Here is a 17,078-nt window from a genome sequence, read left to right as displayed (position 1 = left end):
CAGGGGGTGGGGTGGGGGGGGTTGATGGGGGGGAGGATATGAGGTTCTAGAGCCACCGCAGGGGGGTGCCCGACAACGGGAGCAGGGGACAGTCGGGAGAGCACCCCGCCCGCACCTCTTCTCCATCTCCAGCTTGATGTCGATGCCCTGCTGCTCCAACAGCTCCTTCTGGGCGAAGTTCCAGTCCACGGGCTCGGAGGGCGGGCCGGGGGGCGGGGGCAGCCCCCGCTCCCGCTCCAGCCGTGCCTGCTCCGGGTGGTTGAAGCGGAACACGTGGTTCTTGCCCATCACGATCCTATTCCCTGGACACGGGAGCAGAGAAAGGTGGGCTCGCGCCCCACACCTGTGGGCCGGCCCGCAAGCCTGGGAGCCTTCACACCCGGCCCCCAGCCTGCCACCCCCAGCACCCCAGCCTGAGGGCAGCGAGACCCCCTGCTGATCCCGCCCTGACAGCCCCAGGGGGCCCGGGAGCGTGGCGCACTCTTCCTGTTTCGTTGGGGCCCAGGAGAAACTGAGAACGGGGTCCCTCGGCATCACTTCCCAGCCCCGGGGTTCAACCCCTGCCCCGCACCCTCTCGGCCCCGCCTGCCCGGAGCGCACGGCCTCTACCTGACTTCAGCACCAGGGGCTCGGTCACCTGCCTCCCGTTGACGTAGGTCTCGGCTCCTTCACAAGGCTCCAGGGTGACCACCACTGAGCAGAGGGCGAGAGGAGGAGGGGCCGTTAGCCCTTGGGGGAGGGCGTGCTGCTCACAGACTCCCATCGTGCAGTCCCCCCAAAAGACATGCACGCGCCCCCAGGCCCGCCCCCCAGTACCTGTCGGGGTGCCACGGCCCCTCTGGCGGCAGGCAGCACAGGAAAGGAAGAGCAGAAGGAGGATTAGAGCCCCACTGCCGTTGCAGAAGCCTCTGGAGAAGCCCCGCGGCGCCCCCTCCACCCTCCCCAGCAGCGGCTCGGCAAAGCAGGGACTCTCAGAGGGCTCCGTCCCTTGCGCCCAGGGTCAGCAGGCCTTCACCTCTGCCTCCCTGGTGTCCGCTCCTTCCTTTCCCACGAACTGTCCTGGCCCAGCCTGGAGCCCGCCGGCCCCGCCCGCAGCCTCTGATGCGCTTCGCAAACTGCCACCTGACTACCCTTCGCAGTGTCCGCGCAGCAAGGCCGAGCCGACCGGACGCTAACGGTGTCAGGCTGCCCCTCGGTCCCCCGTACAAAGCACGGGGCCGGCTGCTCGCTGGGACACGGAGCGCGAGCAGCCCCCACCCTCGAGGACTCGGGCCTCACTGGCACAAAGGGGACCCTGGTGTCCCGAAGGCTCTGTAACGCCTTTGCTAAGGGACGCTGAGCGAATCGCCTGCCGCTTCTATAAAGCGAATGATGTCCTTCCTTGCGGATGGTTGAAGGATAAAAGGACAAAGTGCTACGTGGAGCTGAGTTCTCACTTAGGCTAAGGGATAAGGGAGGCAGAAGGAACAGTGGCCTCAGGCAGTGGGGCTCCTGACGCCCGCGGGAGAAGCAAGCAGGCAGGGGACCCAGCTCCGGGGCGGAGGAGGGGAGGGAGTGACGGCGGGAAAGCGGTGCCTTCTGAGCGGAAGAGACGCAGCCTCAAGTCCATCATCTCAAATGACGGACAAGAGAAGGGCGTGGCAGAGAGGGGGCGCCGGCTGCAACAGTGCGGTCTCTCCGCGCCCCTTCCCAGCATGCCTCAAGTTCATTCATTCATTCCGTAAATACTCTGCACCCCACTATATGCCTGGCGCTATTTGGGGTCTTGGAAATACACTGGAGATAAAGGCCCAAATCCCTGAGCGCCTGGGTGGTTCAATCAGCCAAGCATGGAACTCTTGATCTCGGCTCAGATCAGGATGTCACGGTTTGTGACCCAGCCTGCCTGGGATTATTCTCTCTCTCCCTCATGAGCGTGCATGTTCTCTCTCGAAATAAGTACATAAACATTAAAAACAAGACAAATCCCTGCTCTCAAAAAGCTCACTTCCATCGAGTAAGACAGACAAGAAGTCAGTGAGCAGAGAATCTAAAGTCGGAGAGACGGGCATTACGGAGGGAAGCGGGCTGGGCTGGGCAAAGAGAGGACTTGCTCCAGCCGGGCCGGGCCAGCCTTCCCCTGGACGCACGGCCACCTGTACGGAGCTGGGGCTCAGAGCACGGCCCTGGGGCCCCCACGCGCTACTCCAACCCGGTTCCGCCAGCAGCTAGCTGCCTGGCCTTGGGCAGATCCCCTAACACCTGAGAGCCTCGCACTTGTGAGCTGCGTGAGAAAATGCAACACACGAGCCAGATGGTCAGTAACAACCATTCTCTGTGTCCACAGCTCTGGCTGTGGCACCCACTCCGCCCAGCCGGCCCATTCAAGCCTCAAGTCTGCCGTAAGAGCAGAGACCGGATGAGACCGAACCTTCAGAGGCCCCACCCTTTGGGGCCCGGCATCGTCGGCGGCCTTCACCGCTACGTAACCATTCCGTGCCTGCCCGTCACCTCCCCAAACGTGCTCTGAGCCCCCGAGGGTAGGCTCGCTCCGCAGGCCTTGCATGGTTCGGTCAGGACCTAGCACGTGGCTTGAGGTGACGGCAGAACAGGAACTCGGCCATAAGTCACTGGGCTGAACTGGCTCGACAGCCTGCAGCTCGCAATGCTGGAAGCATCTGCTTGCCACCAGGGACTTGAATGAGACCAGAACCTGCTGACCCTGGACCAGAGCGCAGCCCAGCACGCAGGTGTCAGACCTGAGCTGTAAGCCACACAGCAGTCTCTTCTTACTTAAAAAGCGTGCTGACGGCGCACGCCCATCTCCCAGCCCTGCTGCAGACCCCGAGGCACAGCGGACCCGCGCCAGGCTCCCGGGGAAGGAGCGCTTGGGTGCTCCCTGCTCGAGTGCCGCCTGCCTACACGAGTCCCGGGGCTCAACCTCACTCGGGCCTACGTGCACCCACATGATTCCTTTTTAAAAAAATGACTGGAACAGGGGCGCCTGGGGGGCTCAGTCAGTTGAGCGTCTGATTTTGGCTCAGGTCATGATTTTTGGGTTGTGGGTTCGAGTCCTGCGTCAGGCTCTGTGCTGACAGCTCAGAGCTTGGACCCTGCTTCCAATTCTGTGTCTCCCTCTCTCTGCCCCTCCTCTGCTTACTCTCTGTCTCTCTCTAAAACTAAAATAAAACGTTAAAAGTATGTATATAAAGACTAGACCAGATAAAACGGTGAACCCTTAGCTCTCGTGATTCCTCAAAGCTTTTACTGCTGCAGCCAAGTTAGGGCTAAAAGTCTATGGAAGTTTGGGACCAGAGGGGCACACGGGCCAATGAACTCCCGGAAACCTCTGCAGCCACAGTTGGATAGAAGCAGGACAGAAAGTCAGGGCCCCACGGAGACGGATGCGGCTTTCCATAGGAAACCACCAGGGTCCTGCTGAGGCTACACCACCAGGGATGAAGCAAGATCGTCCTCACCGGAACCTCGCCGCCCCCCCGCATGCCTGAGTGTCCTGCGTCTGCCGTGGCGACCCCGCCGCCCCTCGCCCGCCGCAGCAGACCTCATTCCCAGGTGGGTGCACCCGGCGGGGTCCGGGATGCTCCCCCGCTGCTGAGCCCGAGCTCAAAGCCGCTCTGGAGACAGGGACACGTCCCCTCTTACGCGGCCACAGCCCCAGCGTGGGGACCCAACCCAGGCCTCCGCACTTGGTGGCCACTGGGCTCCCGCCCCCCAGCCGTTACCTTCCCCGTCCGGCTGCGGGACGCTCCGGAACGCACAGTGTTGCTCCCGGATGAACTGCCCGGTCAGCTTGATGTCCACGTCCACCTGGCCGACCCTGGGGACGCAACGGCCGGCACTGTGGGCACGTACCACACCCACCACGTCCCTCGGGGCGCAAGCTCGCCCAACTCGGTGAGCCAAGCAGTCATTCCCGGTTCCCGGAGGAGGAAGCTGAGGCTCAGAAAGGTAAAGCAACCCGCCCAAGGTCACACACCCTGGCCGTGGGGAAGCTGGGACTCCAGCTTGGGGCCTGCCCAACGCCAAAGCCCGGGTCCTACCCACGTGTCCCACGCAAGGGAAAAGGGAGCCGGGAGCGCAGCGGGCACCCTGAGCATGGGCCCCCCACCCGTCACTTCAGACCCACAATCATCAGCCACAAATGGCTGTGTTGGGAGAGGGGGCACCCTCCCCCCTCCCCCTCCAGGAGGTGGCCTCTGAGCCCCCGAGCCGCAGGGCTTCGTCAGAGCAGCCCGCAGAGGCCCTGCCAAGTGGGGACTGCTCCACAGGAAGCTACACCTCCCACCCCCTGGAAGGCAGCGTCACACGAGGGGGTGCCAAGGCTGAGAAGGTGGCAGTCTGAGCTCCCCCTCCCCCACTCTTCGGCCCCAGGAATCGGGACCCAGCCCCACAAGCAAGGCTGGCGGGGGAGGGCACGGCCCCTGGGCAGCCGGCTCACAGCCTCACAGCGCAGCAGGGAGCCCCGAGGGCAAGGCAGGCATCTGTCCTGAGACCTGGGGCATCTCCAGGAAGGTGAGCAGGGGAGGGAGTCACCAGCGAGGCCGTCTGTCTACAGCCACAGCCCGGAAAAGAGGCTACCCCAGACTGCGGGGCAAATGCTACCTGGTGACGCCATCTTTGATGTGGTAGAGCAAACACTCGGACATCAGGGGGTCTTCATTCAGGTTCACCAGGTGGGNACTGTGCCCCTACGCGGGGAGCTCCCCCAGCCGCCCGACCCCCGCATACAGGACGCCGCAGCCCGGTGGGAGCCGCCTCTCCATACACAGAGGGGCCCAGGGAAGTGGCCACCGTGTCCTCTCCCACCTCCCACAGCCCACCCATCCATTCCCCCACAGAAACCTGGGGATCCACCTGCCCCGCCTCTACATTCCCTACACGCCCTGCCTGTCCCTGCCTCATTTTTTATTTTTTTCAATTTTTTTTAACGTTTATTTATTATAGAGACAGAAATACAGCATGAGTGGGGGAGGAGCAGAGAGAGACACACACAAGGATCTGAAGCAGCTGCAGGCTTGGAGCTGTCAGCACAGAGCCCATGTGGACTTGAACCCACGGACGGTGAGATCATGACCTGAGCCGGAGTCGGGTGCTCGACCGACTGAGCCCCCCAGGCGCCCCTCATTTGTTCCTTCAAAACGCATCCTGCCCCTTCCGGAGAGCACAAGCGGGCACAGCGTGGGGGGCTGGACTCCCCACCGGCCTTCTAGCTTGTGTCTTAGGAACAGGGGTGACTCTTACAACCAAAGAGCGGAAAGCGTCAGCTCGACTCCAAAGCGGGTGGAGCCAGCACAGCAGGTTCTTACAGCAGACGCCTGCCTCACCTGAGTGGGGGTCCTGTGGCCGCTTCCCCAGAAACACCTTCTCTGGGCGGCGTCTCTCCGCTGACACCCCCGCCCTCCACAGGCTGTACCTGGGCAGCCAGGAGAGCTCGCCTGGGCCCCCCACCCCCTCCCGGCCTGGGGACGGCTCTCACCTGCTGCCCTCCTTTGTCCCCCGGCCCCAGGTCTGCCTTCTGCGCAGGTCTCCAGCTTCCAGCCCTCACCCCACCACTCAGGCCCCCTGGTGGGCAGCCCATGGCCACCTGATTTTATGCTGGTCCCCTGGGTGTCGTCTGCGCCCCAGCACATTTATCCACACACCCTTCCAGAAGCAGGGCCCCTGCATCCCTGGCCGCCCTCGTGGGCAGCTCTCAGGTTCCCTCGCCGGGAACAGGGCTGCTCCTGGCCCCACCCCCACCCCACCCGTCAAAGTCATCCACTTCCTGCCCCGCAAGGTCGATCTCAAAAGCCTGCTTCCTCCACGAAGCTTCTTAAGCCTCCTGCCACAACGTAAGATGCTCCGGTTCCAGAAGGATCTACCGCGTACTTTCTACAGACAAGACCCTGGTGGAGTGCTGGGCACTGGAGGACAAGCCCGCGGCTGTAGTCAGTAGGACCCTTCAGAGTCACCTGCGACAGCGAAATGGATGCCCTGAGGTGCTCTCTGACCCTTCTGGGCCCTCCTTAGCTCACTCATTCATTGGCTCCTCTGTCCCCAGGGAGCTGAGCGCCACCGTCAGGGAGCGGCTTGCGAGAAGGAGCTCTTCCCTGAGCACGAGGAGGAGGAGGAGGGAGGAAGGAAGAGCGTTTCGGGTGAAAGGAGGGGTCGGGACGAAAGCCCTGAGGCAGGAAAGCACAGGGCTAAGGGCAAAGGGCCATGGTTCTCCGAGCCCCCTGCACGGAGCCCCACGATGTCCACGGTGGATACGACGTGTGTCCATATGTGCGCCCCACCCGGGCACCCGACCCTCACAGCCGCAGCCCTCCTCCCGTCCCCAGGGACCCCCACACCCTCCCCACTGCGGCGTCAGGCCTGCTCTGGGAATGACAACCACCGATGGGCTCTGGCAGCAGAAAGCGACCCGTCCCTTGGGAGAGGGGACACGATTTAGGGCAGCGCTTTTCAGTCTTTGTGCAGCCCTGGAAGCCTTTGTTCCCCCGAAACCGTACCTGGCAGCCTAATATGCCAAGCAGATACCCAGGGAGATGCTGGGCCGAGGCTGGGGGGGGGCCGGAGTCTGCTCCTGCCCACCCCCTCCGCACCCCTGAAGGAAGCTCCGAGCTCAGTTTGAAAATCACTGATTGGAGAAGTCCCCGTGCCTGGAGGTGGGAGCCCAGAACAAGGGGCCTTCCCTCGGGCTCTAAGGCCTCTCAGGGACAAACCAACTTCTCCCGGAAGACCCGATCCCCACGGGAGCACCCCAGGTGGGGGCACCCTCAGGTGGGAGCCGCCCTCACCAAACCTGTCTTCCGGAGATCGAGCAGCCCTTCCTTTTGAAATATGCACGGCTTTTCACGTGAGGACGTGTGCAGCCTCTCCACCTTGAGCGACTGGGACCGAGATCTACCCTGGCCCCTTTTCCTCCAGGGAGAGCAGCAAAGACCAAAAAGCTGACGAGGGTGAGGGAACTCGGGACGTCCTGCCGCTGCTCTGGGGAGCACGGTTATCATCTCTGGGGAGCACTCAAAGAAATACATCGAAATCCCATACGGTTCTCCGGACTCCAAATCCTCACCCCTAGGACTTTATCCTGGAAACGAAAAACCTTCCGTAAGGCCACACGCCGAAACACTGCTTATGGCGTCAAAGGACGGGAAACGGCATGAATGCCCGTCAGTAGGAAGCTGGTTAAATAAACGATTCCACATCCACGCGAACATTCTGGCACCGTGAAAAAGGACACACAGAGCACGGACACACTCTAGCACGAGGAGCATCAGGCACGGGACCATGGCTGCCCCAGAGCGGGGCTGTATGTGTGCACAGTGCACGGTTGTGACACACGCCGGTACGCGTGTCTGTGACACATGAGAAACGGAGGCCCGGGGAGGCCTGACATGTGTGTTCCCCTTACAAGAACTGAAAACAAGACCCCGTCCGCTGGTCCCCGGGCCTTGGTAGGTGGCATCCCCACGCAGCGAGAGGCCCTCCAGAAAAGAAATGGCCCCCCGCCTTCCTGCTAACGCCGCCCCTGTGACGGAACCCCCAGGCACACAGCAGCCCCATGTGGCTGTAAGCCACGCAGGGAGCCGCCCATGGCCCCGTGGCCCAAAGGCAGGCAACAGAGAGACCCGAGTGCCCAGCCCTGAACAGGCCCCCATCGCTGCCACGGCTCTCTGGCTCCCGGGATGGGCCTCAGGCCGGGCCGGGCCAACCCCCTTCCTCTCCCTGCATCCCTGCTTGCTGGGTCTCCTGGACGGCTCTGATCCTCTGGATCAGAAGGTGCCTCCTTCCAATGACCCAGACCCGCTCTCAGGCGGCTGTGAGCATAGCGCACCTGACCGGAGCCTGAGCCCGTGAGCTTTGTACCACGGCCCCGACACGTGAGGCTGGCTCCCGGGCAGGGCCAAAGTCCCCACTCTGCTCGAACGGCCTCCACGACGCCCTCTCCTGGACGCACGGGCACAGGCGTCCCGCTGGCCTGCAGCCTGCGTCCACCCACACTGGCCAGGCCCTGGCCGGTGCTGCCCGGTGAGGACCGAACGCCTCTCCCGCCTCCTCCAGCCGAGCCCAGCCGCCCCCTGCTTCCCTCCTTCCTCTCAAGCACCCGCCACACACTGGGCGTGACAGACACTCGTGTGCCCTGCGCGGCCAGCACTCACCGTGCTGCTCAGCCCAACGCCCACCCGGCCCCTCCGCCACCCCCGTCCTGCGCCTCCCCCTGCGCTGACGCACCCTCACACCCCTGCCATGTTCACAGCCAGGGTCCCGCGGTTCGCTGCCTGCCCTGGGCTCCTCCCTGCGGCCCCCGCAGCTCCCTGTTCCCGTGACCTGCTCGCGGGGCATCTCAGCAGGCCACGTGCACGGGATGGGAGGTCATTGCCACCCCAGCCCACCTCCAACCTCCCACCGCCTCCCCTGATCCTGGGTCACTGCTGAGACCAGCCTGTGAACCCAGAAACAGTCCCGTGCGAATTCACATGCCCGGTGCGTCTAGTTTGTTGACACACAGATTCCAAACAGCTCTTGAACCCCCGAGGGGCAGGGACGCTGGTGTCCTTCCACGGCCCCTGGAGCCCACAGCCACCTAACAAGGCTCGCCTCAGGCTGTCGCACGGAGGCCGGACAACACAGAGGAGGTGGCGGGCGTGGGGACAGAGACGACGGGGAACAGACTCAGGGATCAGAGCTGGGGCTCACCCCGGGCCCTCCCAACCCCCTGGGCTCCCGGGGTCTCCAGGGCCCCCTCAGCGGATCCCTCACTCACCTTCTTAGGAGAAAAGACGCCCACGGTCCCGCCGTCCTCCCGGACGGCCACCCCCATCTCAGCCAGCAGCGCTTCTCTGTAGCCAAGACACGGGGGCGTGAACGCGAACCCCTTCCCTGCGGACCTGCCCCCCCGCCCCCCTGCGCCAGCTGCCAGCCCGCCGCTCCCACCTCTCCATCCTCAGGGCTTCTGTCTTCCGCAGCTTCTCCTCCCAGGTCTCGTTCAGCTCGGCTATGATCTTCTCTGTCTCCTGCGGGCAGGGGACAGGTGTGAGGCGGGGCCGTCTGGGACAAGGACCCGCCACGGGACCACACTATCCCTGGGACCCCGTCTTCCCCCTCGGCTCCGGCTCTGGAGAACTAGACCCGCAGCAGCCGCGAGCCTCCCCTGCCAACCCTGCAGCCCGGCCTCCCACCTGCAGCCGCTCCATGGCCTCCTCGGGCCCGATCTGGGGCTCGGTGTGGGGGGAGAAGGATGGTTCCAGTTGCCCATTGTGCGCTGGGGAGCGCGAGGGGGACGCGGGGGCAGGAGGGGGTGACACGGCCGGCAGAGCGCCTCCAGAGCTCCCCTCGTCCACCTTCAGGCCTGGAGGGAGACGGAGGAGAAAGGAGGCTAAGACGCGACGGAATGGAGCAGAGGCGGGAGGCGGCCCCGCACAGGACCCGCCTGAGAGCACCGTGGACGTCATCTGGTCAACCTCCTCCAAGCAGGGAGCTCTCCTACGGCCGCAGTGACAAACGGGTACCCGGCCTCTCCTTACTGCCCCCCCAGGGGTACTGCACTGTGGTGACCTGACGGTCAGAGGGTCAGCTGTGGCCGCGCCCCGCACCCCGCTGCGTGCGCCCTCATGCCCAGGTCTGCCTTCCAGGAGACAGCCTGTCTGTACGGCACTCGCTCCTGCAACGCTACCGTTCGGAGGCGGAACGGGAACCCTGTCTGACTCTTCTCGTACCAGGAACAGACACCCCGTCCTTACTGTGCCCCCAGCCCCCCGCTGTCTGCTGCAGGATGGTCCCGGGACAGGCAGTGGAGCACGGATCACGCAGCCTCCATCGAGAACACCAGCGGGCAGGAGCGAGGCTGGGCGTTATGCCATAGACACCGGGCCGCGACTCACAGCCAGCTCCGCCCCACGTTCCGTAAGAAGGGTGGTCAGGGGCGGTGCCCCCGCGGCCCATCCTGACCCTTCCCCACTTGAACCACACTCGGCGCCGGCTTCAGCCCCTACACCCTCGCCTCAGCGGCCCCGGCAGCCTCTCCGGGCCCCTCACATCCCTGAGCCACCCCTGAGAAATCAGTCCCTCCTGGCTCTGAAAGGTCTGAAGGCAGAACGTCCCCCTTCGTCGCCCTCCATGCCCGTTTCCATGCCACTACGCACACAGAGCTTCGTGGCCAGGGACCTCTCTGGCCTCGGGCCCTGGTGAAGGCCACTAAGTGATGGAGCGGGCTGAGGGGTGACCGTGAGCCACCCTCCCCTGGAGCCCTACCTCCCAGGGCGGAGGCGGACAGCCCCTGAGCCAGGAGCAGCTCCCGCAGCCGGGCCACCTCCTCCTGCAGCTCGCGGATCAGCCGGGCATTGGGGTCCTCGTTGATGACGGCGTTGCAGCGGATCTGCTTGGTGCGGTCAGCGTACCTGGGGAGAGGGACGGGGAGGGGTGAGTGCAGCCCAGACACGGGCGCCCCCACCCCCCACCGCATCCCTCCCTCTCCTGACTCTCAAATCCTGCTCAGCCTGTCTGGCAGGCAGGGTCCTGAGCCACCGGCCTGAGCCCCACCTGAGGGTGCTGAGGGTCTCCTCGTAATTGATATCTGCAGGGCTCAGGGCTGCGATCATGGCCGTGCGGGAGTTCCCACCTGCAGAGGGACAGGGAGGCCCCAAGAGAAATCAGTCTGGGGCTTGGAGTCAGGGAGCCTCAGTGCCTCAGGGGTCGCTGTCCCAGGCAGGGTGAAGCTATGAGTCATGGACTAGCCTTGGTGGTGGTCAGAGAGGGGGACGCCCCAGACATCTTCTGGATGGTCACAGAGGGGTCGCGGGGAGCCCTGCGGTGAGGCCCCGGCTCAGTGGGTCCTCAGCAGCAGGAAACCTACCAGGGACGTTCCCGGGGCAGGGGCAGGGGACGANAGATTCTAGGGGCGGCGAGGGGACTCCTCAGATGTGTCAGAGGGGCCGGCGGGCAGGGCAGAGTCAGAGGGGAGAGGGGCGCGCCTCACCCAAGTTCTCCTTGAGCAGCCATGTGAGCACGGAGTCCCTGTAAGGGATAAAATCCGACTTCCGCTTCTTCGATTGCTGGAGAATAGAGGGGAGGGGTCAGGCCGGCGCCCCTGCCCCGTGGCCCTGAGCCGCCTCCCCCAGCGCCAGCTCTCACCAGATCCGCCAGGGCCGAGATCACCTTCCCCAGCGTCGTCAGGGACTTATTGATGTTGGCCCCTTCCTGGGAAGGGATGAGGAGCGTGGGAATGAGGCCCTCCTTCCTGACACCATCCAGGTCCCCCGCCCCTCCCTGGCCAGGGACCACCACGCGCAGCCCCCGCACTGACTGCAGCCTCCCCTCCTAAGCCCCCTCACCTTCAGGCGCATGCCCCGGGCCCCCGAGGAGTCGGCCCGCTCGCTGCCAGCAAGGTCCACCAAACTGATCTTACTGACCTGGGGTCAGAGGAAAGGGCAGGGGGGCAGGGGGTCAGGGGGCCAGAAGCAGGCAGATCTGGGGGCCGCCCAGCAAGGGGTTGGGACAGGCGGCGCGGGGGGGAGAAAGCCCACCTTCTCAGAGTCTAGCCCAGTGAGCTGGTCGTGGCAGCGCTGTGTGAAGACGATGGTGAAGACGGCGTGCGAGCGGCTGCTGGTCTCGTTCATGTTGGTGGCGGCCACAGTCCTGGGTGGGGACGGGGGCGTCACTGCCTGCAGCCGCTCACCAGCCCAACGCTGGCCCCTCCCGCTCCGTCAGCCTGCCTCACCGGGCCTTGTTTCCACAGTCCATGAGGTCGGCAATGTCCGCATAGGAGGTCACGGCCAACTTAGACAGGTCCTGCACGTAGGGGCCCAGGATGGGGTGCTCCCGGACCCGCAGAGAGCCCCGACTCTTGGGGTTCAGGAGGTCTCGTACCCGCTCACAGTAGATCTCCATGTAGCTCACCTGAGCAGCAGAGACGCAGAGGAGGTGAGGGAGGAGCGAAGATACCGATGACAAAACTCCCCCTGTGGTCCCAGGGACATGGCGCGGGTGACTGAACCTGGCGGACCCTGGGCGTGGATGACGCCCCAGGCAGAGTTCCGGGCACTCCGCACACGCGGGCTCACCGCCCCAGCACCCCCGTGAGGGGCCTGTCTTTATCAGCGCAGAAGCGAACGCGCTCAGGAGCTGGGACGTGGAGTCACAAAGCCACGGCTAACGGGGTGGGGGGAGAGCCCAGAGCAGGCCGGGTGCTGCCTGACTCCTGATACGGCCCTCGGTCTTACGCCAGCCCAGGGCCGCCGTGCCCCCCGTCCCCGCCCGTGCCCCTGCCGAGGCCCACGCTCACCTCCACGGAGTAGGACAGCTCAGCACTCTGGTTCTTGTTAACACGAGAGAAGAGGTCCTCGCAGAGCTGGAAGGGGACACGGAGAAAGTGCTGTTTGCGGCGCACCCGCCAGGCCCTGTCCCAAGCAACTCTGTCCACCCCTCACTGGAGCTCCGAGGGAGGAGCTGTTCCATTTCGCAGGCGGGAAAACAGCCTCAGGGAGGCTTACGCTTGCCCGGGGTCACAAACTAGTATTCAGGGGGCCAGGCAGCCAACACAGATGTCCTAACGTCACAACCCATGACAAGGCCCCCGGGCTGCATGGTCGGGAAGAACGACGGCCCACTTCTAGTTATCCACAGCCGGCCGTTTCCACCGTCACCGTCACCGCTCTGCCCACAGCCCATGTGTCCGTGGGGCACCTACGCTGGTCAGTGACCTCGAGACACCACTTGTGCCCTCCCGCCCCTCCCCCGCACACCTGGGGCACGATGCCCTGCTGGCCTGGCTCCTGCCGCCCCATCATGGTGTAGGACTTGCCGGCCCCGGTCTGCCCGTAGGCGAAGATGCACACGTTGTAGCCCTCGAAGGCATGGAGCAGCATCTCCTCTCCGATGTCGCGATACACCTGCTGCTGAGACGCAAACTGCGGGTCCTCAGCCTGGGTGGGATGGGGGCGAGAAGGGCAGCAGGGGCCTTAGGTGACCTTGTCTGCGGAGACTAGGTCCCAAGAGTCTTGCTCCTCTCTGATGATTGCCCCCAGGTCCTACGTGCCCCCAGCAAACCCCATCCAGGGTCCTGGCCACCTCTGAGAGACCCCACGCGGGCTCCTGCCAGACCCCGTTATCCCCGGGGACTCGCCCTCCCCCATCCTGGTCCCAGTCACAACCTAGGGGTCCTACTCACCCTCACCCGGGGTCCTGTGCTCCCAAGCCAGTCCCAACCCGGGACACGGAGGTCTTATTTCCCAGCAGCACCCTCTCCCCAGGACCTAAACCCTGTCCCTCTTTGCTTAGCTCTTCCCCCGCGCCGACGGCCTCACCGAAGTGTGTGACCAGTACGAGTAGTCAAAGGTGAAGCTTTTCGGGGCATCCTTGCTCTGTTTGGGGTTGATGATGGCTGAGGCGGCAGACAGAAAAAGAGGAAGGCCAAGGTCAGGTACCCAACTTCTGCCCACTCCCCACCTCTGTCCTACTTCATCTCTCTCCTTTAATACTCCCCACCCCCTCCAGGCACTGAGGCTAATTTTGGCTTCCCAGGACCCGCCCCCCACCGGCAGGCTCCCGATTGGGCAATGGGAGGCTCCAGGCCAACATTCCCCCTCCCAGGGACTGGTCGCAGGGAAAGGCCAGCCTGCCCCCGCCCCGCCCCCGCCCTTCTGCCCAGCACCTGCTCCTGGTTCGGCCCAGCGGGACTGGCCCGCACAGTGGGCCCGCCTGCCCTGCCTGTGCCCGGCCAGACCCCGGGGACGCACTCACAGGTGGTGGTGCCCTGCATGCTGACCACACACTTGGCATCCTGGCTGGTCTCACGGGCGTTGAAGGGCCGAACCCTCACGGCCACTTTCACTGAGGCGCCAGCCATAGTTCCAGATACTCTCGCCGTCCTCAGCTGGAGGACAGAGAGGGAAGAGGTGGTCAGAGCCGCTGGGGGGCCCCAGACATCTGCCTCCCCTCTTCTCCCAGGAACCAGCCTCTCCACTGCGTCCCCAGCTCCCAGAGGACCTCTGGGCCTCCTCCCCAACGTCACTGTCCCCAGGGACTCCCGAAGGTGTTCCTGCCCCTCTCCTCTGCCACTTCCCAGCTCACAGGGACCCGGGCCGTCATCCCAGAGTTACCTGGTGTCCCGGCCCCAGACCAGGGGGGCTGTATCAGCTCTGGCGCCCACCGGCCCTCGTGGGGGAAGCCCCATCCTACACTTGGGGCCTGGCCACACCAGCTGGGGCTGCGGGGGAAAGCCTGGTTGTGGGGGAAGAGTGGTTAGGAGCGACCCCTGTGGCTCCAGAGGTGTGTCCGGGGCTCCACGGCCACAGGGCAGGGGGTCACGTTAGGAAAGGTAAGGACGCTGTCCCGCCCGAGTGGCTGAATGCAATGTGAATCCAAGGGCAGGGACCGTGATATTTTTATTCCTCGTCAGTCACAAGTGTACCGAGTGTCCAGACGGGGAAGAGAGAGAGACACAGGCTGGACAGAGGGCGGTTCGGAGAGACAGACGCACAGGCAGAGACACTGGAGGTGGCAGGAAGAGAGGCAGGGGAATGGCACAAAAATCAAAGACACCAAGAAAAGGAAAGACAGGAGAGAGGAGGCCAGATTCAGGTCACGCTACGAGAGAAATGACAGGAGTCACAGAAGAGAGCAAACAAACGTGAGACAGGGATGGGAGCTGTGGGGTAGCAGCACGGAGTGGGAATCCAGAAAAGACAAGCAGGAAACCCCCAGATATAAAACCTGCCCTGAAATTCCCCCACAGGGTCAGCCAAGAAGTAGAAGCCGGCTCCCACCTACGGCCCTCAACCTCCACCCAGGCAGGAACTGCCGCCGGGCAAAGTCCAAGCGCTGGAGGTAGAACCCAGGACTGGGCTCCGCGGGCAGCCCTGGGTGCCCCAAACCCCTCGCCCAGCCCCCCAGCACTTCCTCCGCAGGATCCAGGACAATGGGCAGGGGAGGGTGGGGTCATCCTGTACCCATCACGCCACCCCCCTGGGCTCTTCATTGGGGGGATCCCTGTGAAATACCTGCAAGCGTACTCGGGGAGGAGGAAGGGCTGGGGTCTCCCCCTAGAGGAAGCAGCCAGGTCGCGGCCCCAGTCTGGGGCTAGCGCCATGGCGTCCACCGCCCTGGGGAAGGTGCCAGGCTGCAGCCCAGGAATGTGGGTGACCTAGTGCTCACACCCTGGGAGGAGAGGCTGAGCAGCCCACGCCCCCGGACAGGAGGGCGGAGGGCTGTGAAGCCAGGCCGGGATGCTGGGGCCCAGACCCCGGTCCTGCTGGGCCTCACCTCCCGCAGCCCTTCCTGGGCAGGGCATGGGAACGGGGGAGAGGGCCGGTCTGCCCCAGGACAGGAAGGGAGTAGCTCAAATCACAGAGGCCGTCTCAGGAAACGCAGCCCTGACCCCCCAGACCCTGAGCCCAGCAGGGACGGGNAGCCCCTCCCCCATCCCTACCCCCCCCAACTCTGGGCTTCCCCTCGGTCCGCTGCACCGCTTAGACCCCCTGAGCTCGCCCCGGATGCCCCGCTCACACCCCTGCAGGCTCTCCGGCCTCGTGAGGCAGCCTTGCCTGCCCCGCCTTCTCTACCTGTGGTCGCCCCAAGTGCGCCACTCGACGGCCCTGCCCCCACGTGGCGTCCGCGGACCCCCTCGTACCTGATTGCCTCCCGCCACTCAGTTCCCTCACTGCCCCGGCCCAGACCCCCAGACGCCGGCGCCCCAGCTCTGTGGTCCTTCGTCCCTGACCACACCCACGTTCCCTGCGCTCCCCGCGTGTGTGCGTGTGTGTATGTGTGTGCGTGCAGCTGGTTGACCTGTCCAGACCTCAGGAATAACCTCCTTTTTCCGGATCCACGCGGCCCCTTCGCCGTCTCTGCATCTCCGGCTAGTCTCGTCCCTGTTGCGTGAGGGAATGACTCGCTTTCCTTTATCCTCCCAGCACCAATGAGGAGACTCGGTCCGGCTGCCCAGTCCAGTCCAGCCGACCAGGTAGAGGACGATGGAGACAACCTCATCCCCTTTGCCAAGTGAGTCCTCCCCACCCAGTGGGGTGGGCATGGAGGAAGGTGGCTGGCGGCTTCTTCCCGGGAGAGCAGTGGATAATAAGGAACCAAGGAGGCCCCGAGGCTGGCCACGCGGGATCAAGGGTTCATCAACTTGTTCAACAAGTGGTTTTTGGTGTTTTCTTTTTAATCTTTTTAATCGTTATTTTTAAGAGCAAGAGAGAGAGACAGAGGATGATCATGGGAGGGGCAGAGAGAGAGAGAGACGGAAGCAGAAGCCGACCCTAGGCTCTGAGCTGTCAGTACAGATCCTGACACAGGACTCGAACTCACAAACCATGAGATCATGACCTGAGCCGATGTCGGATGCTTAACCGACTGAGCCTCCCCGGTACCCCCTTTTAGAAAACATTTTTTAATTTTTTTTAATGTTTTTTTTTATTTATTTCTAGGAGAGAGAGAGAGACAGCGTGAGCAGGGGAGGGTCAGAGAGAGAGGGAGGCACAGACTGAAACAGGCTCCAGGCTCTGAGCTGGCAGTCAGCACAGAGCCCGATGCGGGGCTCGAACCCACGAACCGTGAGATCATGACCTAAGCGAGAGTCGGACGCTTAACCGACTAAGCCACCCAGGCGCCCCACGTTTTTTAATTTTTAATATTTATTTTTGAGAAAGAGCATGAGTGGAGGAGAGGCAGAGAGAGGAGACACAGAATCCAAAGCAGGCTCCAGGCTCTGAGCTGTCAGCACAGAGCCCGATGGAGGGCTCGAACCCACCAACCGTGAGATCATGACCTGAGCCGAAGCCAGAGGATTAACCCACTGAGCCACCCAGGCGCCCCAGAAAAGTTTTTTTTGAACTCAGCATGTATGAAGCATCAGGGACTCAGCAACTAGAAAGATCACAGAGCTTATGTTCTGGAGCGAGGAGACACAACGTCTATACAGAAATATAATTTTAATTAGTGATAAGTATCGTGAAAAAAATAAAATAGGAATAGGATATAATGGGAAATAGAGTGTCTTGGAGACATGAGTTTAGATAGGGTGATTGTGGGAAGGTTTGAATTGTTTGAATTGATACCTGAAACCTGAGAAGCAACCAGCCTGATAATAGCCTGGG

General features: G+C 63.4%; 2 protein-coding genes across 7 annotated transcripts in view; one reads left to right on the top strand and one right to left on the bottom strand.

Annotated features, from left to right (window-relative positions):
- KIF1C (kinesin family member 1C) overlaps positions 1-14,201 on the bottom strand; it is a 16,714-nt gene extending 2,513 nt beyond the window's left edge. Inside the window, 19 exon segments of the mRNA XM_077746817.1 lie at positions 105-302; positions 610-693; positions 3,723-3,817; positions 4,603-4,700; positions 8,750-8,825; positions 8,920-8,999; positions 9,165-9,334; positions 10,237-10,382; positions 10,525-10,603; positions 10,961-11,036; positions 11,116-11,181; positions 11,316-11,393; positions 11,508-11,619; positions 11,702-11,880; positions 12,266-12,331; positions 12,726-12,905; positions 13,287-13,363; positions 13,723-13,855; positions 14,082-14,201. Coding sequence (XP_077602943.1) covers positions 105-302; positions 610-693; positions 3,723-3,817; positions 4,603-4,700; positions 8,750-8,825; positions 8,920-8,999; positions 9,165-9,334; positions 10,237-10,382; positions 10,525-10,603; positions 10,961-11,036; positions 11,116-11,181; positions 11,316-11,393; positions 11,508-11,619; positions 11,702-11,880; positions 12,266-12,331; positions 12,726-12,905; positions 13,287-13,363; positions 13,723-13,828 — 1,966 coding nt within the window. The 5' untranslated portion in view covers positions 13,829-13,855; positions 14,082-14,201.
- Positions 14,202-15,896: 1,695 nt separating this feature from the next.
- INCA1 (inhibitor of CDK, cyclin A1 interacting protein 1) overlaps positions 15,897-17,078 on the top strand; it is a 6,362-nt gene continuing 5,180 nt past the window's right edge. For all 6 annotated transcript variants that reach the window (XM_077746644.1, XM_077746642.1, XM_077746640.1 and 3 more), the window contains exon 1: positions 15,897-15,981. In XM_077746644.1, the coding sequence (XP_077602770.1) occupies positions 15,899-15,981 (83 nt within the window). In that variant the 5' untranslated portion in view covers positions 15,897-15,898. The remainder of the gene's footprint in view (positions 15,982-17,078) is intronic.

The sequence above is a fragment of the Crocuta crocuta genome, unplaced genomic scaffold (genome assembly GCF_008692635.1).
Source record: "Crocuta crocuta isolate KB4526 unplaced genomic scaffold, BGI_CrCroc_1.0 scaffold139, whole genome shotgun sequence".
Classification (NCBI taxonomy): Eukaryota; Metazoa; Chordata; class Mammalia; order Carnivora; family Hyaenidae; genus Crocuta; species Crocuta crocuta.
This window is presented reverse-complemented; position numbering and strand designations above follow the sequence as displayed.